Below are 25,625 nucleotides of genomic sequence, written 5' to 3' on the forward strand. Positions count from 1 at the left end.
AACTATTAAGTGAAGTCCTATACCTAGGGCCACTTAACAGTACTGGGATACATTATATAGTGATTTTTTTTTAAGTACTTTAAAATTTTATTTTTGTTCATTTTTAAAGAATTGGCAGTAAATGCTTACCATAAACAGCAATTAAATGGTATTATTATTGGAGGTGAATCTTTGTGAATCTTTTACATTATGGTAATTTTGTTAAGTATGCCTCGATACTTTAATATTCCTGCAAATTTATTTCTCCTATACCTTGGGCAAGGAGAAATAAAGCACATAAATTAGGCATATGGTAACTCATCTGTAAAAGAATGTGTATTTTTCATGAGTCAGTGTGAACTCCCTTTATGAACAGGGCACCATGTTACCACCTGAAATACAGAATATAAGGTCAGGCATGGTGGCTCACACCTGTAATCCCTGCACTTTGGGAGGCTGAGCTGGGTGGATCACGAGGTCAAGAATTCAAGACCAGTCTGGCCAATATAATTAAAACCCCATCTCTACTAAAAATACAAAAAATTAGCTGGGCGTGGTGACGGGCACCTGTAATCCCAGCTACTCAGGAGGCTGAAGCAGAAGAATCGCCTGAACCCAGGAGGCAGAGGCTGCAGTGAGCCAAGATCACGCCACTGTACTCCACTCCAGCCTGGGTAACAAGCAAAACTCCATCTCAAAAAAAAAAGAAAACGATATATGGACATGTGCTATCATCCTTGCCTTCTAGGAGCATAAATTGTATTTGCTAAGATAAAACATTCCAAATGATGTTATTCTGCCCTGAGTTTGCAATCTAGTGTTAACAGATAAAAGCATTTTGATAACTACTATTTGAAGATGGTATCCAGGCTATCTACCATGAACTAAAGCAAACTACCCTTTAAGTGATAATCTACTTGGAAAACAGCATTCTTTATAGTGGGGTTCCAAGAACCTTGTATCGTACATACATTTTAACATAGCATCTTGGCAGCAGTATTTGGTATTAATTGGGGGAAAAGTTAGTGACACCCACTGGATTATTTAAATGCATAACTGTTTAAAGAAATTGGGCAATGTGAGTGAGAATCAAGACTTAGTAAAATAGGTTTGGATTAGGTTTCTATCTTTAACTTGAGGACAAAACAAGCACACTTAAAATGTGCATTTATGGGATAAAATATTTAAGTAAAAAATACATCCCAACTTCACTGACATTGATAGTGGACACTGTCGTGTGCTGCCCAGATACGCTCTCGCTCGCTCTCTGTCACACACACACACCTGAAACACTCATTTCCCCAGCTTCTGGGAATGTTGATGGCTGATGGCTCCCAACAGACTCCCTCTCCAGTACCGTCTTCAGCTTCAGGTTATGACCCTTGTATCCACCAGTCCACGCAGGGTCATAAAGGACCATCACCTGCCTTAATTATGGCTTAACTGCAGGACCATCTCAACTCTAAAGAATTCGCTGAGGACTTTCCTGACTACATCCAGCCCAATTTCTTCCTCTTTCCCAGTCTGTCTGCTTTCCAAGGTCAGAATATTGATCTTGGAGAAAGTGTCCCCATTTAAACTTTTCACACCCTAATCTCAATCTTTGAGTCTATTTCCCCAAGGAACCTGACCTGCAACAACATTCTAAGCCCCAAGCCAAGAAAATCACTTGATTTTTCACTTGGACAACCTAACTATTTCTGATTTTTGTTTTTTCTTGCCTGTGCTTCTAATTTGTAGGTCAAAGGAAAAAAGCTGCTTTCAAATTTTTCTGATTCTTAATGTTTTATGAAAATGGAAAACAACCCAATAATAGCTTACCTCATTTGGTAGATCACCCAGGCATATTATTGAAGCTCCCACCTCTAACCCACCCTGCCCCATCCATGTTAACACCCATCTCCAAAGTTATGGATCTTAAAGAAACTGAACTCTAACTAATATATGCATTTCCGGTAACATACCTAAGTGTGACTGGCTTGCCATTATAGTGTTGGTGATACTGCCAGGTTTTGTTTTAAACCATCTTTCATATTCATGGTGCAGCACTGACATTTTATGGATTCAGTAAGCAATGGATATTTCCATTTCATGTGTATTAGAATTGTGTTGAACTAGTATATCACAGAATGCTCACAACTTTTAATCCATCTTTATTAAAGTGAAACTGCTATTTCAATATGTGTAGAAAACAACATACTGAATATTTTCACCTCTGGGATCAAAAGGAAGAGAACGTCCTGTTTTTAAGATTTTATAAAAGAACTCTATCTCTAGTACCAAATACCATATTGAGATTATAATATTCTTGCAGTCTAAAGTTAAGCTATTGTTTAAACGTTTGCATTGTAAAAAGAAAAGTTCGTGTGTATGTGAGATGTCAAAGTGTATCAAAGATAATCATCAAACAGTATAACAATCATTTAACCCAAAGTCAATGTCCTTTAAATGGAATATATCTTTTTCATTATTTGGTTATGAAATATACAGAAGGTACTCGGGAAGCAACAATGGAAGAGGCAGAAGCATTCTTGGCCCTCAAGAAGCTTACACTCTATGGGGCAATACTAATGTTGAATGAGCAATTACAAGTACAATACAAAAGGAGCTTATATGTGGGAAGCTAACCTCTCAGGGAGGGATGAGATTTAAAACTTCTAATGTCATCCTATGCATTGTTAAGGAAGCAAGGAAAGCTCGGGAAAGAACTGCATTAAGACATTTGAGCAAGGGTAAAGCAGAAGGGGAACACCTCAGCTTTTGACTTGAAATAGACAACCTATTCAAGATTTCAGGTGCTTTTTTTTTTTTTTTTGAGACGGAGTCTTGCTCTTGTCCCCCAGGCTGGAGTACAATGGTGCAATCTCAGCTCACTGCAACCTCTGCCTCCCAGGTTCAAGTGATTCTCCTGCCTCAGCCTCCCAAGTAGCTGGGATTACAGGCGCCTGCCACCACGCCCGGCTAATTTTTGTATTTTTAGTAGAGATGGGGTTTCACCATGTTGGCCAGGCTGTTTTTGAACTCCTGACCTCAGGTGATCTGCCCACCTCAGCCTCCCAAAGTGGTGGGATTTCAGGCATGAGCCACCGCACCCAGCCAGATTTCAGGTGCTTTCAAAAAGTAACTGAAATTTCATTTTTATTTAATTCCTTTATTAACATATATAAACCTGAAATTAAGGCAAAAAGTATGATATGAGACTCAAAAAAACTCATATCCTACTCAACCAACTAAAAGTTTTTAGGATCTAAACAGGGCAAAAGGTTTCAATAGCACTAACAGCTCAAGGAATGTATGTTAAACCTTTTGTTTTACATCCAGAAAATTAGAAAACTTGGCTAAACATTGTATATATCAGAAGGTTTTAAAAATAATTTGTTAAGATTTAATCTTACCAAAGAAAGCTTGCTCATTTAAAGACATCTTTATACCAGCCTTCATGTCATCAGTGGAAACTTTATTAAGAGGGAGTAGTATGAGATACAGAAATAGCATAAACCAAAATCTCACACTTAATCCTTTAATGTTAATTGGATTTCAGTGTGAGTAAATATGACTAAAACTCATAGCAATGGGACAAAGCACTGCTTTGTTTTAAAACTGCACATGTGCTTTCTCCCCTGAGAACCTTTGCTTTAGACTTTTTGTACAGTAAGACATTTCATTAAATATGTTTAGATTTGCAGTCTAAGACCTTAAGTGACACACTCAATGACAGCATTCTTATAAATTATAGCCAATTATAAGTCCTCCTTCTGGTTTCTCTTCTGTGCTTCGTAAATATGTACATCTTTTTCAGGATCATAGTGAACCTTTCTCACAGTAAATTGCCTCTCCAGCATTGCTAAGAAGTTGTTATCCCGTTCATAGCGAATTCGGCATGCTAAAAGAATCACGGAGTGATTGCTACAGAGATGTTCCAGTGTTTGAAGAAGATCTGTGAATGTTTCTTCTAAATATATGATATCAGCTCCAAGTATCAGGTCAAATTCTCCAGGAGAAAAACTCCCCAAATTCTGTCCCCAAGTCAGCTCCTTAACAACAGTTTTGGGTTGGATATGAGGAGGTAAGTTGGCTTGAACGTTTGATTTAAGAAATTCTAATGCTACTTTTCGATCCGTGATAGTCACATGAGCACCTACAATGTGGGACAAAGAAAAAGTGATGTGCACATCAGTAGAGCTCTGTTAGGTAGAGAGGGGGTCAAGTTAAATGTAGAGTGTCTCTTAAATATTGCATCTGATACGCAGAATATCAATCATGCCTTTCATGGACAGCTGCAATAGAAAAATGACTCATAACTCCTTTTGCACTAACTACTGGCAAAAGTGACTCTGGATTTCCCTCTATGACATACCTGCTATTTGCTAAAATTGTGCCCATAAATTGCAGAATTGGCTGGGCGCGGTGGCTCATGCCTTTAATCCCAGCACTTTGGGAGGCCAAGGCGGGCAGATCGCCTGAGGTCAGGAGTTGGAGATCAGCCTGGCCAACATGGCCAACTAAAAATACAAAACTAGCCAGGCATGGTGGCGGGTACCTGTAATCCCAGCTATTCGGGAGGCTGAGGCAGGGGAATCGCTTGAACCTGGGAGATGGAGGTTGCAGAGCTGAGATCTCGCCACTGCACTCCAGCCTAGGTGACAAGAACAAAACTCCATCTCAAAAAAAAAAAAAAAATGCAGAATTAAGCAGTGACACGGCTGATGCTTCTGAATTCTGCCAACAGAGCTGGCCCATACTTTATTCATTAGGTCATTATCTTTTTTTTTTTTTTTTTTTTTTTTTGAGACAGCGTCTTGCTCTGTCGCCCAGGCTGGAGTGCAGTGGCGCGATCTCAGCTCACTGCAAGCTCTGCCTCCTGGGTTCACGCCATTCTCCTGCCTCAGCCTCCCGAGTAACTGGGACTACAGGTGCCTGCCACCATGCCCAGCTAATTTTTTGTATTTTCAGTAGAGACAGGGTTTCACCATGTTAGCCAGGATGGTCTCCATCTCCTGACCTCGTGATCCGCCCGCCTCGGCCTCCCAAAGGTCATTATCTTTAAGTCAGTTGGCCGCAGGGTAACATGGAATCCAAGAATGAAAAATCTGGGAGCAGGCCAGGTAGGGTGGCTCATGCCTGTAATCTCAGCACTTAGGGAGGCTGAGGTGGGAGAAGCCCTTGAGCCCAGGAGTTCAAGACCAACCTGGGTAATACAAGGGACTCCATCTCTACAAATAATTTTTGTTTTTAATTAAGCACAGTGCACACCTGTGGTCCTAGCTACTCAGGAGGCACGGGTGGGATATCATGTGAGCGTGGAAGGTTGAGGCTGCAGTGAACTGTTATTATGCCAATACACTCCAGCCTGGGCAACAGAGCAACACTCGGTCTCAAAAAAAAAAAAAAAAATCTGGGAGCAGACTGTTATTGCAAAGACAACAAGATACCAAAAACAGGGAAAGGTTGTTTTGTAAGGTTACAGTTTTAAAAAGAATCATGGAAGAAATAAATGGGCTACTAAGAAATCCCAGTCCACTTCTCCTTAGGTTGTTATGAAGCAGCCAACTTACATGTTTTCTGTATATAGTTATTGAAAAATAGTAAGCTTAAAAATTACTTAAGTATATTACAGTACTGTAAGTTAAAATGCTTGTTCTTAATGCTAAGTTTCTACACACAGTGTAGAAAGTTAAACTGTTTCTTATGGATTGTTGACAAAAAGATCCTTTTTTTTGAACCAATGTGGGTAAAAGACAACCTTAAGGTGGAACAAGCACATAAGATCAGGTTGGATCCACCTCATCTACGTTGTAGGAAAGATATAATACATGTAATACTCTTTACTTCTGGCCCCAGAAATTCTGAAATTTAAAATTATGTTTCAATCTTTCATAAAATTCTTTCCATTTGCATCCTTCTTCAGTCTGTAATCTTCATAGGTAATCTTCCCACAAGATTCCAGACTAGCTGTAGTAAGCACTATTTCAGTGGCAGCTGAAACTCAGTGTTTCTTATCTTGACACATAAATTAGGGCAGTAATTCAATTTGAAATTTACAGTCCTAGTATGAGATACTGATGAAAATGCTCAAGTTGTTGAATTTTAGAAGCCTGAACCTACCACTTTGACCATTCATTGCTAGACAGTGTATTGCCCAATGGGCAGATTTCAATGATAGTTTTCATCTCTTCTGACAATAAAAATTGCAGACAGCCAGGCCAAGTGACTCACACCTGTAATCTGAGCCCTCTGGGAGGCTGAGGCAGTAGCATCACCTGAGCCCAGGAGTTCAAGACCAGTCCTGACAACATAGAGAGACTCCATCTCCACAAAAAATAAAAAAATTAGCCAGGCATGGTGGCACTATTCAGGAGGCTGAGGTGGGAGGATCGCTGGAGCCCAGGAGGTCAAGGCTGCACTTAAAGAACAACTTTAGGCCAGGTACAGTGGCTCATGCCTGTAATCCCAGCACTTTGGGAGGCCAAGGCAGGCGGATCATGATGGTCAAGAGATCAAGACCATCCTGACCAACATGGTGAAACCCCATCTCTACCAAAAATACAAAAAAATTAGCTGGGAGTGGTGGCGCACGCCTGTAGTCCCAGCCACTCAGGAGGCTGAAGCAGGAGAATTGCTTGAACCTGGGAGGCGGAGGTTGCAGTGAGCTGAGATCGCACCACTGCACTCCAGCCTGGCAACCCAGTGAGACTCTGTCTTTAAAAAAAAAAAAAAGGAAAAAAAAAAAGAGCAACTTTAACTTAGCACTTAAAGAACAAGTATTTTCACTTACATTACTGTCATACAATTCAGTAATTTTTCAGTGATTATATATGTATTACATAAACACATATAGATTGGCTGCTTCATAACAGCCTAAGGAGAGGTGGACTGGGATTTCTTAATAGCCAATTTCTCTCTTCTATGATTTTTTTTTTTTTTTTAGAAATATACAGAGAGGGTTTTGCCATGTTGTCCAGGCTGGCCTCCAACCCCTGGGCTCAAGCAATCCACCTGTCTTGGCCTCCCAAAGTGCTGGGATTATAGGCCTGAGCCACTATACCCAGCCCTATCATTCTTTTTTAAAATTTTAACCTCACGAAACAGGCCTTCCCTATTTTTGGTATTTTGTCATGTGAGCAATGAGCCATGGTCATGCCACTGCACTCCAGCCTGGGCAACAGAGCGAGACCCTATCTCTTAAAAAAAAAAAAAAATGCAGACAGCCTTTTCCAGGGTTTGAGTTAGAACTGTATCTCTGAAATTTCTTAACAGTACACAGAGCACTCTGCAGGCAATATTGGAGTGACTGAGTCATCTGCACATCACCTCAGTATTCATTTTACCAGCTCATAAAGGCCTTCTCTAATGTCTGTCCCAGGCATTTCAAAGACTACTTCTAATCTGGTAGGTATTCCAGAAGTCTGAATAGGATCTTAATGTCAGTTGACCACTCCCTGTAATTCCACACATATCTGAATGACTACCATCAGCCACAGGACAGAAACCTCTCCCCTCATACAACTTACATTCAAGTGAGAGATAGGCAGTAAGATGTTTTTTTAAAAATAGAATATCCGGCTGGGTGCGGTGACTCACACCTGTAATCTCAGCACTTTGGGAGGCCAAGATGGGTGGATCACCTGAGGTCAGGAGTTCGAGACCAGCCTGGCCAACTGTCTCTACCAAAAATATAAAAAAATTATCCAGGTGTGGTGGCAGGTGCCTCTACTCCCAGCTACTCAGGAGACTGAGGCAGGAGAATGGCTTGAACCCGGGAGGCAGAGGTTGCAGTGAGTCAAGATCACTCCACTGTATTCCAGCCTGGGCAACAAGAGTAAAACTTCCTATTAAAAAAAAAAATACAGTGAAACCCAGCAGCAGCATTTCCTTCAGTCCCTCTCAGCCACAGAGGCACAGACCGGGGACAGTGGAAGGCTGCAGTTAACCTGGCTTGTTTTGAAGCAAGGAAAGGCAGGGTGTCGGTGTCAACCGTACATGAAGATGGTGATAAAATGACTGCCCGTGAGATTTATGCTGGGTAAGGAGGGTGAGACAGTATTTAGTTCAGAAAAGACTAATGGAAACTGACCCAATAAGACAACACAGTATGCTGTCAATTAGTAATGGGAAAAGAATGTATAAACATGTCAGCACTTTTTGTTTTAGTTTTATAACACCTTATTTATGCAAACATTCAAGCACATACTATGTGCTAGAGATACAAAGATGAGGAAGAAAGTCCTTACCCAGAACTCAAAGTCTCACACGGGAGAGACATATAAACACAGTTGTGATGCCGTGTGGGAAGAAAAATAATAGAAGCATGAGTGTGCATAGGAAATTACAAAGGAGAAATTCTTCAAGAGGAGCAGAGGTCAAAGAAAAATTCCCAAAGGAAGGGAAATCTGAGCTTACACTTAAAAGATGAGGCATGAACCAAGGGAAAGGTGTGAAGAAAGGGCATCCAAGGCAGATGGGACAGGCCAGAGCAGGATGTGTGTCCAGGAACTTCATGCACTGCAATCTTGCTGAGAAAAAGTGAGGCTGAAGAGTCAGACAGGATGAGATAACAAAGCCTTACTAAGACAGCTGGGATTTAGCCTGCAGGCAGGCAGTGGGAAGCCAAAGAAGCTTTCAAGCACAGGTCATGCCATCGATTTTGCATTTTAGATGGGCCACTCTAACAGCTATTGAGAAAGTAGGTTTAAAAAGACAGAGGCAGATAGGCCAGGTGAAAGAGTGATGTGGTCATGCAGGCGGGTGACAGATGATGAGAGCTCAAGCCAGGCAGTGGGAGGGGACAGAGAGAGATAGATCCAGGAAACAGTTAAAAGACAGAATCAGTGGGACTCCAAGGGGTAGGGGAGGTAGAAGGGGAGTCAAGGAGTTGCGGGGGCAGTGACTACTTGGAAGGCGATGCCAACTCAGAATAAAGGAGGAAGAACGCGTTTAGAAAGAGAAGAGTTTGGGTTTAAACAGATACCATTTGAGGTGCTGGGAAATAGCCAGGGACAGATATCCAGCTTTCAGTTAAACACACAAGCCAAAAGTTCAGCTGAGATTTGCACTCGAATTACAGAAAAGTTGAAGATAGGATCTTCTTGAGCATTATATTTCAAGACAGTGGTCCACAGGCTTGGCTGGGCATCAAATCACATGGGAAGCTTTTAAAGTTCAGATTCCCTGACCCCATCCCAATTTACAGAATCCTCCTATCTTCAAGATGGGGTGTTTTTATTCTATGGATACAGCAGTTCCCTGTTATCTGCAAGGGATATGTTCCAAGACCCCCAGTGGATGCCTGAAACCACAGATAGTAACAAACCCTGTATATAAGATGTTTTTCCGATATGTATACACCTATGGTAAAGTTTAATTTCTACATTAGGCACAGTAAGAGATAAACAATAAATAATGAAGCAGGATAATTATAACAATATACCATAATAAAAGTTATGGGTAGATCATAAGGTCAGGAGTTCAAGACCAGCCTGGCCAAGAGAGTGAAATCCCATCTCTACTAAAAATACAAAACAAAATTAGCCTGGCATGGTGGCAGGTGCCTGTAATGCCAGCTACTCAAGAGGCTAAGGCAGGTTGCTTGAACGGGGGTGGGGGGTGGGAGGGAGCGGGCGGAGGTTGAAGTGAGCCGAGATCGCATCACTGCACTCTAGCCTGGGTGACAGAGTGAGACTCCGTCTCAAAAACAACAACAAAAGGTATGTGAATGTGGTCTCTCTCTCTCTCTCTGTCTCTCTCTCTCTCTCTCTCTCTCTCTCTCTCAAAATATCATACTCTAGTCACGTGTTTTCAGACCAAGGCTGACAGTGGGTAACTGAAGCCGGGGAAAGTGATCACAGATGAGGGGGGACTACTATGGTTCCAAGTAGCATTAAGGCCAGGGAGATTTTCAAACTAAGAACCAGGGTTTGAGAGTCAGATTGGATTCAAATTCTAAGCACAATCCATTAGCTTTGTGACCTCAGGCAAGTTACTTACCCTCCAAGCAGCCTTCCTTTCACCAATGGAAGGGCACTATAAGTAGGTAAGGCCTACTTACCATGCAGGGTCACTGTGAGAATGAAAGGGTGTAATGCACAGTCCTCAGAACACAGGAACTGCTCAGGAATTAGCAGCTGGTTTAACAGGAAAGTCTCATCACCCTATATAAATATCTACATAGCACTGCTTGTGTGTGTGTGTGTGTGTGTTCTTTCTTTACCTCTACCCACTAAACTCAGAACGTAAGCTTCCAGGGACACCTGCCAGCCTGTTTACTGCTCCAACCAGTGGACCGCCAGGCTTGTGGTGGGTTCTCCCCAAATTCAGGAATAAATGACTACGGTTACAAAAAGGGAAGCTACTTTTAAAAGAATAATAATTAATCTCTTCCTGATATTTCAAAATCGCTACCTGTTTTAGTACTCACTGATTCTATTTTGAAGAGATTAACATCTTGTTACCCTCAGGCTCCAACAGCAAAACTTCTCCAGCCTAATACTTTGTGGCGACTACAGATAGTGAGTATGAAAATCATACAGCAGCAGAGAAATGCTTATGACATAATGTGAAAACATCATTTGTATAGGTGTGTGTATACAGATACACAACACACACACACATCCACAGACATATATATTCACATATATATAATCATAATTACAACGATGATTAAAAATACAGATGGAGAGAGACAAAACACACCAAAATACTAATGGTAACTATGTTGCAGAGTCATGAATAATTCGAATCACTGGTGAGTTTTTTTCCCTTTTCTTTAAGCTTATTTTTGTAATAGAGTTACATCAGTTTTATAACAAAAATATTTTCATAAGTTTAAAAATTATTTCTCTGTCTCTGCTGCTTGAATCAGAATAAATTTCCGTGATTTTCAAAAAGCCTTCAATCTAGTTTGTTCATCTCTTATTCCAGAGTTATTTGAGTAAATACTGAGTGGTAGGTGTTGTCCAAGGGCCAAGGCCACACAATGAAACATGGTCCCTTTCCTCAGGAGCCTTGGCCTGCCAGGAGAGAGAGACACATGAAACACCTGCCTGCAATAAAATGTGACAGAGCTGTGATAGAGGCGGGGGTATTCCAAGCGCTATGGGGAAAAGAAGGCAGAAATTAACCCTTTGCAGTGGGGCAGGAAAGGACTCCACAAGGCCACAGTGTAGCCTGGCCATGAAGCATGCTTTGCTTCATGGTGGTATCTGAAATACCGTATTCTGACTTTCCCAACCTCAGAGATCCAGATTGCTAGATCAGAAAAAGCAGTACTCAGAAAGTAATCAACACTCGTGGAGCATTTCCTTTGTGTCACTCAATGAGCCAGCAGATGTTACACACACATCTCATTGGTTCCTCACTGTGGAGTAAATATTACTATTATGCACAATGTACAGATGGGTAATCAATGTTTAGAGGTTAAGCAACTTGCCCAAGGTCACAAAACTAGTAAGAATGAAAAGAAAAGTCAAAACCAAGTATAACTAAGCCTATGCACTTTGCTACACTAACATGTCTATACACCAGCCAATAGTTTTTGCATGAAGCCCTGGTTGTCAGGAGGAAACAGAAGACACTTCATTTCCCCTTATGCAACTCTTCTCGTATCAGCAGAGAGAGAAGTTGGAATTACAGAAAAAAAATAAAATAGGCCAGGCGCAGTGGCTCACTCCTGTAATCTCAGCACTTTGGGAGGCCAAGGTGGGCAGATCACCTGAGGTCAGGAGTTCAAGACCAGCCTGGCCAACATGGTAAAACCCCGTCTCTACCAAAATAAAAAATTAGCCGGGCATGGTGGCACGCGCCTGTAGTCCCAGCTACTCAGGAAGTTGAGTCAGGAGAATCGCTTGAACCCAGGAGGTAGAGGCTGCAGTGAGCCGAGATCGTGCCATTGCACTACAGCCTGGGCAACAGAGTGAGACTCCATCTCAAAAAATAAATAAATAAAATAAAATAACTAACTGTGTCTAACAAGCCTGGTTTTGAGTCCCAGATCTCCAGGGATCAGGACTTCAGAAAGTAGCTTAATCTCCCAGAATTCCAGCTTTGTTTGAAAAATGAAAATTAAAAATAATACCTAACATACATGGGGATGTTATAAGGCTCACCTGAAAAGAATAAAAGGCAGTGTACCAGCCAGGGCTTCATTGATGACTTAAGTGCTGTGGTCGAAGAAGACGGACATCTCCGTCAATTTATACAGACTTTTAACCACCACCCCTGCCCATGCTCCCTATCGAATTTTGGAAAGTAACAGCTAAGCAGAAAAAGGAATAGTGAAAAAGAATTGGGTTTCTGGAAAACAGGCAAAACAAAAGAGGGGCTTCAGCTGGTCCTCAAATATCTGTAGACAATGTGATGGGTTTAGAATACTCTAGAATCCTGGATCTTTCCTACCCGAGTGTGGTCTGAGAACCAGCAGTGTCGGCATCACTACTGACATTTCTACTGCTTGTTAGAAATGCAGGTTCCCAGGCCCTAGTCCAGCCCTGCCAAATCAGAATCTGCATTTTAACAAGAGCACCAGGTGACAATATGGAAGTGATAAATATCATACATGGAATCTTGAAAGCTGGTCTATCCTTATGATTAGATAGCTTGAACTATATATGTCAGAAGTTATAGAAATGAGTCAATAGTCAATAATAAAAATAACAATGAAGCCTAAAAATGCTCCAGCTCCAGGCCTCAATTAATGTCTGTATACCAAATTTTAAAATGACAAGCCTTGATATCAAGTCAGAACTGTATGCTGTTCATACAATTTTAAAAATAAGAAGTCAGTACAAACTATAGTGGGGGCTAAACCTCCCTACAAGAGAAAGTTCCCTCAGCAATGAAGAAAAGAGTATCTGTTCTATCTCCCTCACAGGGTTAAATCTGATAGTCTATGGGAAAGAAAGCCCCTTAACGTGAAAAAACTCTATGCATGGGTAAGATTATTCTCCTGGAATCGACTCACTTTAAGACCGTACTATTGGCATCACAGAATTGAGGGGAGCAGAGCAATCTCCCATGGGAAGTATAAATAACAGTGTGTGTGAGAGACAGAAATTAGAGAGAGAAATTAGAGAGAGAGAGAGTGAAATTAGCCTGTTAGCCTCACTGGAGTTAAGAGCCCCAGCAGTTGGCCCACAACTCATAAGTATAAGCAAAAGATAATAACCCAGTAAGGGGAAAACCCACAATGAGTTTTGTGCTAAGAAAACAGCAAATGCACCTCTCAATGAGTTCTACTCACTAAGGAGTCAATGCATGACACTCACCCAGCAAGGCAGCCACTATGCCCACCAGCCCCGTGCCAGCACCCAGCTCCACGGCAGAGCGGCCCCTGAGCTCCACAGCTCCCATCTCCAGATACGTGGAAAGAACGATGGCCTGAGTGAAAACACAGCGTGATGACGATTAAGGTCAACATGTGCTTGAGTAGCTGCAGGGTTTCAGGTCAGCTACACACACACCTCTCCCACTTCGAGGTTCAATTCCCAATTTAACACACACAGGAACTTAGCTGGTGAAGCAAGGTAACCTCCCCCTTAGAGCAAGCACAGGGTCCCACAGCAATGCCCAGAGACGATGCCCACACTAAATGGGGTCCTGCTGGATCTGGAAGCTTAATTTTATTTTTTTTATTTATTTTTTTTTTTTGAGATGAGAGTCTCAGTCCGTCTGTCACCCAGGCTGGAGTGCAGTGGCACAATTTCGGCTCACTGCAACCTCCGCCTCCCAAGCTCAAGTGATTCTCCCACCTCGGCGCCCCCCAGTAACTGGGACCACAGTCATGTACCACCACACTCAGCTATTTTTTGTAGTTTTTTTGGTAGAGATGGGGTTTCGCCATATTGGCCAGGCTGGTCTTGAACTCCTGAGCTCAAGTGATCTACCTGCCTCAGCTTCCCAAAGTGCTAGGATTACAGGCGTGAGCTACCACACCCAGCCTGGAAAACTTAACTTTTTACTGTATCACGGCACTTTTACACTTGAAGTTTACACAACTATTCTGCAAGAACTGACGTGAACAATTTCTATGATTTTGTTCAAGGGAACGCCCAGTTCCTAAACCAAACTCAAGTCAGCAAAGCCACAACTTCACCCATAGGGAAAAAGCAACACATTGCCCAAGGCTCTCTGAGCTGTGTCACTGACGGTCATCGCCCCACAGGGGCCCTCACCATACATTTTGGGCATCAGAAGGTAAGTTCTGGCCAAAGTTTTGGATACCTGATGTGTGGTTTAGCATTTGCTTATGACCCTACAGAAAGAAGTATATAAAGTTAACATAACTTTTACTATAATTTATTTCTCACAGCCACATGTTGTGAGTATAACTGGCAATTCCTCATGGCATTTAGGAGACTTCCCATCATTATTATTATTATTATTTTTTTGAGATGTACGCTCACTCTGTCACCCAGGCTGTAGTGCAGTCGTGCAATCCCAGCTCCCTGCAACCTCCGCTTCCCAGATTCAAGCGATTCTCCTGCCTCAGCCTTCCGAGTAGCTAGGACTACAGGTGTCAGCCACCACAGCTAATTTTTGCATTTTCAGTAGAGATGGGGTTTCACCATGTTGGCTAGGCTGGTTTCGAACTCCTGACTTCAAGTGATCCACCTACCTCATCCTCCCGAAGTGCTGGGATTACAGGTGCAAACCACCACACCAGGCCTATATCTTTATTATTACCAGAGTAATTTTCATGTAATTACCTGGACTGGATTCCTAGAAGTGGTATTACTACGATATTGAGATTTTTATTCCTACATGTTTAACATCCCTAACAATGTTAAAACTGTCAAACTATATTTATGCCAATCATGCATTCAACATTGAGTTCCCACTGAGTCCTAGGTTTGGGCTAGATGCTAGGGGCACAAGTCAGAACAGTGCTGCGAGAGGAAGAAGTGAAAAAGCAGTTACAATTTTTTAACGATTATAACTATGGAAAACTTAAAACACATAATCTTCATTTTGGGCTCTGCCACTTTACAATACTCTGTGAATAAAGAGACTAACTCGGCTGGGGGCAGTGGCTCACGCCTGTAATCCCAGTACTTTGGGAGGCTGAGGCGGGCAGATCACTTGAGGTCAGGAGTTCCAGACCAGCCTGGCCAACATGTCGAAACCCCATCTCTACCAAAAAATACAAAAATTAGCCGGGTGTGGTGGCGCGTACCTGTAGCCCCAGCTACTCCAGAGGCTGAGGTGTGAGAATCACTTGACCCCAGGAAGAGGAGGCTGCTGTGAGCCGGGATTGCGCCACTACACTCCAACCTGGGCAACACAGAGAGATTACGTCTCAAAAAAAAAAAAAGAGAGAGAGAGAGAGAGAGATAATTCGTGTCCAAAGCAGCTGGGAGCTTTCCTTCCGATCCTCTCTTACCCAGTGGGTAATTACTGGCAAGTCATTAACTTTCCTCAGCTTTCATTTACTCACCTTAAAAATGTAATCTATGTGGGGGGACAAGAGGAGTGACGTAAGGGATACCGGTTTGGAATGGCAGTCATAGTAAAACCGTTTTAAAATTGAAGCAGTGATAGTTGCACTACTCTGGGAATATGCTAAATTTTTAAAACCGCACTGAATTGTGCACTTTAAATAGGTGAAGCTGGCCGGGCGCGGTGGCTCACGCCTGTAATCCCAGCACTTTGGGAGGCCGAGGCGGGCGGATCACGAGGTCAAAAGATCGAGACCATCTTGGCCAACACTGTGAAACCCTGTCTCTACTAAAAAAAAAAAAATACAAAAAATTAGCCTGGCGTGGTGGCGGGCGCCTGTAGTCCCAGCTACTCAGGAGACTGAGGCAAGAGAATGGCATGAACCCGGAAGGCGGAGCTTGCAGTGAGCCAAGATCGCGCCACTGCACTCCAGCCTGGGCGACAGAGCGAGACTCGAGACTCTGTCTCAAAAAAAAAAAAAAAAAAAAAGGTGAAGTGTATGGTATGTGAATTACATCTCAATAAGGCTGTTTTAAAAAAATTTAAAAAGTCAGTCTTACAAGCAAGTGTGGACGTTTTCAGAGGTCCCACAGGGCTTACTTACCGCATCCCAAACCACCGCTGCGACTCCCAGGTGTCTCCAGTCCTGCCGGATCTGGATCGTGTGGTTTGCAAAGGAAAAGGTTGCAAGAGGCTTGTGGAATTTCTGCAGCCCCAATTCCGTGGTCTCCTCATAGGGCACCAGGGCCATTCCGCCTGCACCCTGCCCTCTGCTCAGACCTGTCGTGCAAAAGAATCCTGGGTGACGCTCTGGCCAAAAGATACATTATCTCTTAACTAACTCCAAATGCTTTTACGGTTGTTTTACAAGTTTAAAAGAAAAAAAAGAAACAGGTGAAGGAAGCCTTTGTCCAATTTCTTTTGCAAGGTTCTTTCGAACCTGAGTGAGATTTGGCTCGGCATTTGTGTCAACGGATGTCTTCGGGGAAGGAAAAAAAAAAAGCCCAGAACATTCCAACTTCCGCAGAATACCCTACACATTGCACTGCTACCACTCCGTGAATTCAGAGCTGCACAGGCGGTGGAACTGGCGGTGACCGCCCAGGGCCCCAGGGCAGCGGAGAACGCAGCGCTTCCAATCCAGACCCGGGAGTCGGGACTGCAGCTGCAGCCAGCCGGGCGGCCCGGGTTCTTTTGTTACGGTTTCGCCACCCACCTCCCCTCCTCCATCGGCTGCTTCAACAGTGATAACAATGGGACCGAACATGCCCTTAAACTGGGTGTTAGCGGTTTGATAAGCCAGAAATATACGGTCGCCGCAGTTCCGTCCTCCCGGGACTGGAGCGACACTGGGGGCCTCCGAGTGGCTCACGGGGTCAGCAGGAGCTCGGAGGCCTCCCCGAGGTCCCCCTAGAGCTGCCCCCCACTCACCCCTCTCCCCGGGCCGACCAGTGCGCCCTTCCTGCCCGCGGGCCCCGGAGCTGCGGCATCCCTTCAGGGGTGAGAGGGAGACCAGGCGAGGCGGGGCACAGGGCCTCTCAGGACCCCCCAGCCATGCGGGGCGCCGTGAGCTTCCCGGCGGAGCGCCCAGGACTCGCCCAGGCCGGGCGGAGGCGTCGCCACGCCGGTACTTACGGCTCGGGAGGCGGCCCCGAGTGGGGCCCGCGCGCTCAGCTTTCCCCGCCCAGGGCTGGCTGCGGAAACCGCCGGCCTTAAAGAGCCCGCGAGGCGGAGGCGGAGGCTGGCCGCCCCGGCCCGGAGCCACGCGTTTCCGGTCTCCCGGCACCCCGCCCCCTGCAGGTGCCCCCGGAGCCTAGGGCGGAGCCGGGCCGTGGCGCGGGGGAGGAGTGACGTTGCGGGGAGGGGGGACCGAGGTTTTCCCGCGTGCATCCCCAAGTACACGGACGACCTAATCCGTTTCCCCGGCCGCCGAGGGAAGCGCTGTGGGGGCAGGAGCGAGAGCGAGACCGGGGTGCCGAGCAGCCGCGGGTGCGCAGGGAGAGCGTGGGGTGCCCCGGGCTCTCCCAGCCGGAGGGAAAAGCCACCCACCTGGCGCTGAATGTGCTCCTTACCTTTCTAGCATGTGCTCCGGCGCTCTCTGCCTCTGACTTTCTCGCTTGCGCCTTGTGCCTGTTTTTTAAAGGTGGCGGGTTAGCGGGTGATGAAGAAAGCTACCTCCGAAGAATGCGTGGTCACTCTGGTCCCCGAGTCTCCACTATGGGGTCCGAAGCGGCGTAATAGCCTGCTTGGCGGCAGTCGAGTGGAAAAGTCACAAAACCCTTCTCAACTAAAGCGCGGTGGGGGAAGTGAACACGTGGCGCCCGAGTGTTAAGTTTTTTAAATGGGTCGGGGAACGCGGCGGGCTCCGGCTGCAGTCGGGAGCGCGGAGCTGCGGGCGCGCGCTCGGTCCCAGCCCCTGCCCCGGGCGGCGCTGCAGACTCCAGTGCCCCAGTCTCCCTCCTCCCGATGCCGAGGCGCACCTACCCGTGACGACCCACGCTGGACGTGGAAGGTGTCGAGGGCCTGGCACCCTGGCCGCAGGCCCTGGCAGAGAGCGCGGCTGAAGTGGGTCCCCTTGAGTGGGACCGCGCGGGGGCCGGCATCCTCCCGAGGCAGGCTTCCTTTTCCTCCAGGGCCCCCTGGCCCCACGTCGCCCGCCGCACTCAGCGCGGCTGCACATTAGAGCGAGCTGGAAACTCCCTTACCCGCGCCCCGGCCCCGAGAGCCGGCCATGGAAGGGGGCCCCGAGCGCTGATTTTTTGTTTGTTTGTTTGTTTTTGAGACGGAGTCTCTGTCGCCCAGGCTGGAGTGCAAGGGCGCGATCTCGGCTCACTGCATTCTCCGCCTTCCGGGTTCAAGCGATTCTCCTGCCTCAGTCTCCCGAGTAGCTGGGATAAATGGCCTACACCAGAAATTTTTGTGGGATTTTTTGTTTGTTTGTTTGTTTGAGATGGAGTCTTGCTCTGTCGCCCAGGCTGGAGTGCAGTGGCGCGATCTCGGCTCACTGAAACCTCCACCTCCCGGGTTCAAGCAGTTCTCCTGCCTCAGCCTCCGAAGTAGCTGGGATTACAGGCGCCCGCCACCACGGCCGGCTAATTGGCTTTTTTTGTATTTTTAGTAGAGACGAGGTTTCACCATGTTGCCCAGACGGGCCTCAAACTCCCGACCTCCAGTGATAGCTCTTCTCGGCCTCCCAAAGTGCTGGGATTACAGGCGTGAGCCGCCGCCACCTCCCCAACCCCTACCGCCCGGAGCGCAGATATTTTTAAGAGCTCCCCCGGGGCCCGCGTCTGCTGCCCGCGGTGGGAGCCTGGCGGGGGCCTGAACCTCCCTCTCCCGGCCTCTTCCGTCCTGTAGGCGGCGTCCCCGGCCTCCAGATTAATCTTCCATCGGAAGGCTGGAGACTGCGGCTTCGAGGGTAACAAGGGAAGACCACCAATGAGGGTCTTCACCTCCTTTTTCGTTTTCTTTTTTGGTCCTCTCGCTTTCTCTGTTAGTATTTACTTTCTCTCTTACCTCCTGCGCTTGCCTCTCAGCTTTCACTTTATCTAAGACCTCCCTTTCTTGCCCTTATTTTCTCTCTCTCTGCCCCTTTTTGCAGGGAGAACCAGCATTGGGCACAAGAAAGAATATGTACGGGCTTTGGGGACAGACAAATATGGAAACTTTAAATTCTTCCTCTGACTCTTTAAGTGGGATGACCTTGGGAAATTACTAAACCTCCCTAGACCCCAGGCTGCTCATCCCTGAAGCCTGTCCTGGAACCTTGGGCCGCTTCTGTTTCTTCTTCCTATTCTCCATCCTTTCTGCCGAAATCATGCATATGACCTCAAAAAATAAAGCAAAACCTTCCCCACCTCTCCAGCGCTCTAACATAGAACATGTGCCTCATTATATTTACTTACGGGTTCTCTAGGAGCTGTCATTTACCGTCTTGTCCTCCCAATGTTCTAAGTTGTATCAGATGGCTCAGGAAGCACCAAAAGGAATACTGAGGAACTTATGCAACTTGCATAGCAGTGTAGCCATTAAGCAGAGCTCTGTTTTTATCAAAATAAGCCAGTGGTCCAGTGTGAATATTTGAAAATAAGTTTTTAATCCTAAAAACAAGTTGGTATGTGGCAGATTATGTATTGTTCAGAATAGTCGGCTGAGTGTGGTGCCTCACACCTCTAATCCTAACTCTTTGGGAGCCAGGGTGGGAGGATCACTTGAGCCCAGTTCAAGATCAGCCTGGCCAACATAGTAAGACCCCATGTCTAAAAAAATTTTTTTTTTAAATAGCTGAGCATGGTGGTGCACACCTGTGGTCCCAGCTACTTGGGAGGTTGAGGTGGGAGGATCATGTGAGCCCAGAGGTGGAGGCTTCAATGAGTCCTGAAGTCACACCACTGCACTCTATTCTGGGTGACACAGCAAGAAACTGTCTAACAAAAAAAAAAAAAGAACACTGACAGTCTTTTTATTTTTTTATTTTTTGACACAGGGTCTTCTCACTCTGTCATCCAGGCTGGAGTCCAGTGGTGCAATCACGGCTCACTGCAGCCTGGACCTCCTGGGTTCAGGCAATCCTCCCATCTCAGCCTCTTAAGTAGCTGGGACTACAGGTGTCCACCACCACACCTGGCTAATTTTATTTTTTGTGTAGAGACAATCTTGACATGATGCCCAGGCTGGACTTGAACTCCTAGCCTCAAGTGATTCCCCCTACCTCCTGCCTCAGCCTCCCAAAGTGCTGGGATTACAGGCATGAGCCACTGAGCCTGGCCTCTCCTGACAGTCTTGTTGGGAATATGCAAAAAGATAGATTTACTTTCTGCATTATTTGTAATTCTGAAGTGCAGTTTAATCGTAATGTAACAGTGTATAAAATAGTGCTTTGGCTGGGCGAGGTGGCTGACACCTGTAATCCTAGCACTTTAGGAGGCCTAGGCGGACGGATCCCCTGAGGTCAGGCGTTCGAGACCGGCCTCACCAACATGGAGAAACCCCATCTCTACTAAAAGTACAAAATTAGTCGGGTGTGATGGCGCATGCCTGTAATCTCAGCTACTCAGGAGGCTGAGGCAGGAGAATCCCTTGAACCCGGGAGGCAGAGGTTGCAGTGAGCCAAGATCGTGCCATTGCAGTCCAGCCTGGGCAATAAGAGTGAAACTCTGTCTCAAAAAAAAAAAAAGGTGATTTTTACTTTTATCTGAATGACTGAAATGGACTTTTCCCAATCCTATGACTCCTGACTGCAAAAATAATGGTAGAAGGACACTTAGGCCTTTGTCCCTCCTATCTTCTGGAACTAGTGCATGTCCGAGGTCATAGTAGAAGCAGCCACCTTGCTACTACCTTGGCACAGCTTGATCCCTATGTCCCCCCTAGGCGTGTTCCCTTTTTAGGCCAGGGTGGATACCCAACTCTGCACTGGGTACGTAATTCTCTCTGCAGAAGGAGAATGCAGAGTGGCTGTCAGACATCTGTTGTTACTGCCTGCCCAGCATCTATTTCTCATTTTCCTGGCAGCAGCAGTTCTCTTCTGCTGATGGTCAGGAGCCCAGCTTCTGGAGTTAAGTTCTGCATCAACTCAGCTCTGCAATTTATTAGCTATGAGGGCTTGGGTGAAATGCATTAACCTGTGTCTCAATGTCCCCATCTATAAAATAGGGATAATATGATTATTATATTAGTAAACAACAATATATTATTCTATTAGTAAAAAGATAACCTGAGATTAAAATGAGTTAACTTATCTACTTAGAACTGCACCCAACAAACATGTTTTGCAGAGCATTTGCTTACACTGTGATGTGTTTGGACTGGGTCTATCCTCAGCCCTCACTACCTGATCAGGCACATGTCCCAGGCCTGGCCAATATGAACACATTCCTTCCACCTGGCCACAGGCAGGTGAGACATGAACAGGTAACCAAAGCTGGGCCTAACCAGAGCCCATTCTGAGGCTTGAGACTCAGAGAACCAGCCTGTTGGGGAAGGATAGAAATTTAGAGGTCCTATTGGTCATCTGGTCCCAAGAGAACAAAACCAGCAGTAAATGTGGCCAGCGAAGGAGCTGGTGGGGAAAGAGGCTCCCTCCTGATGATGTTTGACCACCTGGATCCAGCTGTCCTGGAATTTTCAGTTATTTGAGCCATTAAATTCTGTAATTAGCTTAAGCTGTCATTTGAGCAGCCTTTTTTTTTTTTTTTTTTTTTTTTTTTTTTGTCTCCTGAAGAAAAACAATCCAGTCTGGGCTGGTCCCTTGAGCAAAGGACAGATATAAAGCCATGCCTGTATGGGCCATCTTCACTGTGCAGTATAGGTGAAGAAACCATTCTACAGAGACACCAGCAGAAACTTGGGGCTGAGCTGCCAGCTGCCAGTTTCCTGATGCCTCTCTTGTCCTGAGCCCTTGCTGACTGCACCCGGGCTCTCAGGTCCCATGGGAACCCAGGTTAACCTGACAAGACATTTTCCTTTCTTGTTTAAGCTGGCTGGAGTGCCTATGACACGCAACCAGAGTCCCAGTGAAAAGGATGTTTTTTGTTTTTAGGAAGTAATGTAATCAGAATATAAACATTCTATAAGTTCCTCAGACCTGCTTTGATAATGGCTGACTTCCATCCTATTTGCCAAACAACCTGATCCTAACAGATGGCTTGTATTTCAAAGACATCAGTCCCCTCACCACACTTGCCGTCTGCAAGCGAAGTGAGCTAGCACAAACATCAATGCATGTTTGTAAAATGGAAGCATGATCTCTGGCTCTATCCTTCTGTCCATTCCAGGACGAAAAAGCAGACGCTGCCTGCCCCTGCCACCACCACCACCACCACCACAAATGACCCTGAGTGTTCTGTCCCCTCTCCAGTCCTGAGGAGATTTGCCCCTTAATTTGTTCCCACCACCATCTCCTTTTTGCCTTTACATGTGTATGAGAGTCCCCTGTTAGCTGAAGACTCGAACTCTTTTCATTCTCTCTACCGTGCTGACTTGCTCCTTCCGTCACAAGCAGGATTTGAAGAGTGATCCAAGCTTACTGCCTCTGGGTTTGCACTGCTCAGTCAGCTGCCTGGAGTCTGTCTCTGCTCTCTGCGCCCTACTGAGATGAGCTACTCCTGGCCAACACCAGGTCTTGCCACTGTCTTGGACCTCCCAGACTTCTTTATGGCACTAGACCCGAGAGGCCCTTCTGTCTGCAGGGTTCCTTCCCATGACATTGGGCCACCAGTTTCCAGTCTTACCCCCTTCCCCCGCTCCCACTACTTCCACTCAACCTCTAGGTTTCTCCTAGGCTAGTGCAGCTTCTCAGAAGGCTTGCTTTTCTTTTTTCCTGCACTTTTGCCTACTTAACCATTTTACTGTGATTTCAGATTCAACATGTTCAAGAGTACCAACTCCACACAAGCCAAGTCCTCTGGTCAGCAGTCACAACAGTGTAGTGGAAGGAGTGGGGAGGTTGAGATTGCAGGACTTGAACTTGAGTCCCACATCTGCTATTCTCTAACCATTCGACCGTGGGCAAGGCACTAAAACTCCTTGAGCCTCCATTTCCTCAAGTGTAAAATGGAATTGGTAATAATACCTAACTCATGATGTATGCACACACTCCTTGAACACTGCAGCACATACCATAGAGTAACACAGTCTATAGCACAAGAATGAAGAAAACCAGCCTGGAGTCAAAGAACTAGATGTAACTCCTGGCTGTGTCTTTTCCTAGCTGGACCATCTTGACCAATGAATTAGCATTTCTGTGCCTCATCTTTCTCATCTGCAAAATGGAGATATTACCATGTCTCCCATTGGTCAGTGCCCAGCCTTTGCAGATGATCACTCTACCACCCTCCCCTAAAAACCTACTGTCGTCATCATTACATTCAATTCAAAAGCCTGCTGTTTTTTTTTTTTAATATTCTACCTTGTTCCAGAAACTTTCAGGCAGTCTCATTATTATGGTTTTTATGACTCACAGTGATCTCACTCCAAAACTAACCACCAAAATAACTCAAGAACCCAGACTAAATTATAAGCTCAGTGTGCTCAGGTCATCTGTTCATTTGATTGCTGTCTCCCTGGGGATACAAAAGTCAAGGTCTCTCTTGGACTGTAGGTTCATGTGGGACCGCAGCCTAGAAAGTCATTGTATTAGTTCCCATGGCTGCCATAAAAAGGACTGCCAATTGGGTGGCTTAGGAAAAAAAAAAATGATTCTCTCACAGTTCTAGAGGCTTTGGGAGTCTAAGATCAAGGTGTCAGCAGGGCCATGCTCCCTCCAGAGGTTCCGGTACAGAATCCGTCCTTGCCTCTTGCAGCTTCTGGTGGCCCTAGGTGTTCCTTAGCTGATGTCACGTTAATCCCAATTTTCCTCCGTCTTCACAAGGCAGTCCTACCCCTATGTGTCTGTGTCACCAGTTCTCCCTCTCCGTAGAAGAACACTAGTCACTGGGTTTAGGATCCACCGCAATCCTGTATGACCTCATCTTTACCTGATTACATCTGCAAATGTGCGTATTTGCAAATAAGGTCACAGTCACAGAGACGGAGTTTAGGACTTCAACGTATCTTTTCAGGGAGTGGGGCAGAGGGAGGAACAATTCAACCCGCAATAGTCAGAAACCAAAACAGCAAAGACAAGCAAATGAGGATAAACTTGTAATGAGGAGATTTCTATTTCAAAACTCTGAATTTGATCCGGTGTGATGGCACACACTTGCAGTCCCAGCTACTCAGGAGGCTGAGGTAGGAGGATCACCTGAGCCCAAGGAGTTTGAGTCCAGACTGGCAACATAGCAAGACCCCATCTCTAAATAAAATAAATAAAATAAAATAAAATAAAGTAAAATAAAATAAAATAACTGTTAGGGATTTGTTTTAAAAGCATAGGATAGGTTGGGCACAGTGGCTCTCGCCTGTAATCCTGGCACTTTGGAAGGCCAAGAGGGGTGGATTGCTTGAGCCCAGGAGTTCGAGACCAACCTGGGCAACGTGGCAAACCCTGTCTCTACAAAAATATACAAAAATTAGCCAGGTGTGATGGTGTGCACCTATAGTCCCAGCTACTTGAGGGGCTGAAGCAGGAGGATCACTTGAACCTGGGAGGTTGAGGAGACTTCAGTGAGCCGAGATCTCCAGCCTGGATGACAAAGTGAGACACAGTCTTTAAAAAAAAAAAAAAAAAGCATAGGATAGTGGTTGAGAGCCGGGTTTATTGACTCATACTGAGTTTAAATCCTGCAAAGATCAATTTCTTCACTTTTGTAAAAAACTGAATAATAGGGCCGGGTGCAGTGGCTCACACCTGTAATTCCAGCACTTTGGGAAGCTGAGGTGGGTGGATCACGAGGTCAGGAGATCAAGACCATCCTGGCCAACATGATGAAACCCTGTCTCTACCAAAAATACAAAAATTAGCTGGGTGTGGTGGCACATGCCTGTAATCCCAGCTACTCAAGAGGCTGAGGCAGGAGAATCGCTTGAACCAGGGAATTGGAGGTTGCAGTGAGCCAAGATCCTGCCGCTGCACTCCATCCTGGTGACAGAGGGAGACTCCTTCTCAAAAAAAAAAAAAAAAATTGAATAATAATAATGCCTACATCTTTGGAGTATTGGGAAGTGGTAGTGAATGCATTGAAACATACCAATCACCATGTGTACACCTGCACAGAGTTATTACTTACTCAATAGCACTTAGCCACTATTAATCCACAAGAGTATGGGATAATTTCACCTGGTTTATTTATTTATTTATTTTATTACTATGTTTTTTGTGAGACAGAGATTTGCTCTTGTTGCCCAGGCTGGAGTGCAATGGCGCCATCTCAGCTCACAGCAACCTCCACCTCCTGGGTTCAAGTGATTCTCCTGCCTCAGCCTCCGGAGTAGCTGGGATTACAGGCACGCACCACCACACCCAGCTAATTTTGTATTTTTAGTAGAGACAGGGGTTTCTTCAAGTTGGTCAGGCTAGTTTCAAATTCCTGACCTCAGGTGATCCACCCGCCTCAGCCTCCCACAGTGCTGGGATTACAGGCATGAGCCACTGCGCCTGGCTCTGTTTTTTTAATTTACTATTTAGAATCTTAAGTTTCCAAAAAGCTGGAATAATTTAAATGAATCCATTGTTATCAAGCCTTTAATCATGCATGATAATGGGCTACTTTGTGCCACACAGCAATTTTTTTATATAAGGTAACATGAATATTAATATCAAGTTATTATGACATATA

The 25,625-nt window shown here is 45.4% G+C and overlaps 1 protein-coding gene across 9 annotated transcripts in view; it reads right to left on the reverse strand.

Annotated features, from left to right (window-relative positions):
- METTL21A (methyltransferase like 21A) overlaps nucleotides 1-17,910 on the reverse strand; it is a 47,073-nt gene extending 29,163 nt beyond the window's left edge. For 3 of the 9 annotated variants that reach the window (XR_004176631.1, XR_004176632.1, XM_031651486.1), the window contains exons 1-3: nucleotides 17,044-17,176; nucleotides 16,013-16,188; nucleotides 13,239-13,350 (exon numbers count right to left, since the gene is read on the reverse strand). Coding sequence is in view for 7 of the 9 variants with exons in the window: in XM_031651486.1 (XP_031507346.1) it covers nucleotides 13,239-13,350; nucleotides 16,013-16,159 (259 nt within the window). In the remaining 2 variants the exon portion in view is untranslated. Of the gene's footprint in view, nucleotides 1-2,115; nucleotides 4,118-10,174; nucleotides 10,986-12,080; nucleotides 12,135-13,238; nucleotides 13,351-16,012; nucleotides 16,189-16,839; nucleotides 17,177-17,480; nucleotides 17,765-17,892 lie in introns of those variants that run through there. The other 6 variants (XM_021923913.2, XM_031651487.1, XM_009182892.3 and 3 more) reach the window with 6 other exon arrangements.
- Between the last annotated feature and the right edge of the window lie 7,715 nt (nucleotides 17,911-25,625).

The sequence above is a fragment of the Papio anubis genome, chromosome 10 (genome assembly GCF_008728515.1).
Source record: "Papio anubis isolate 15944 chromosome 10, Panubis1.0, whole genome shotgun sequence".
In the NCBI taxonomy this organism is placed as follows: Eukaryota; Metazoa; Chordata; class Mammalia; order Primates; family Cercopithecidae; genus Papio; species Papio anubis.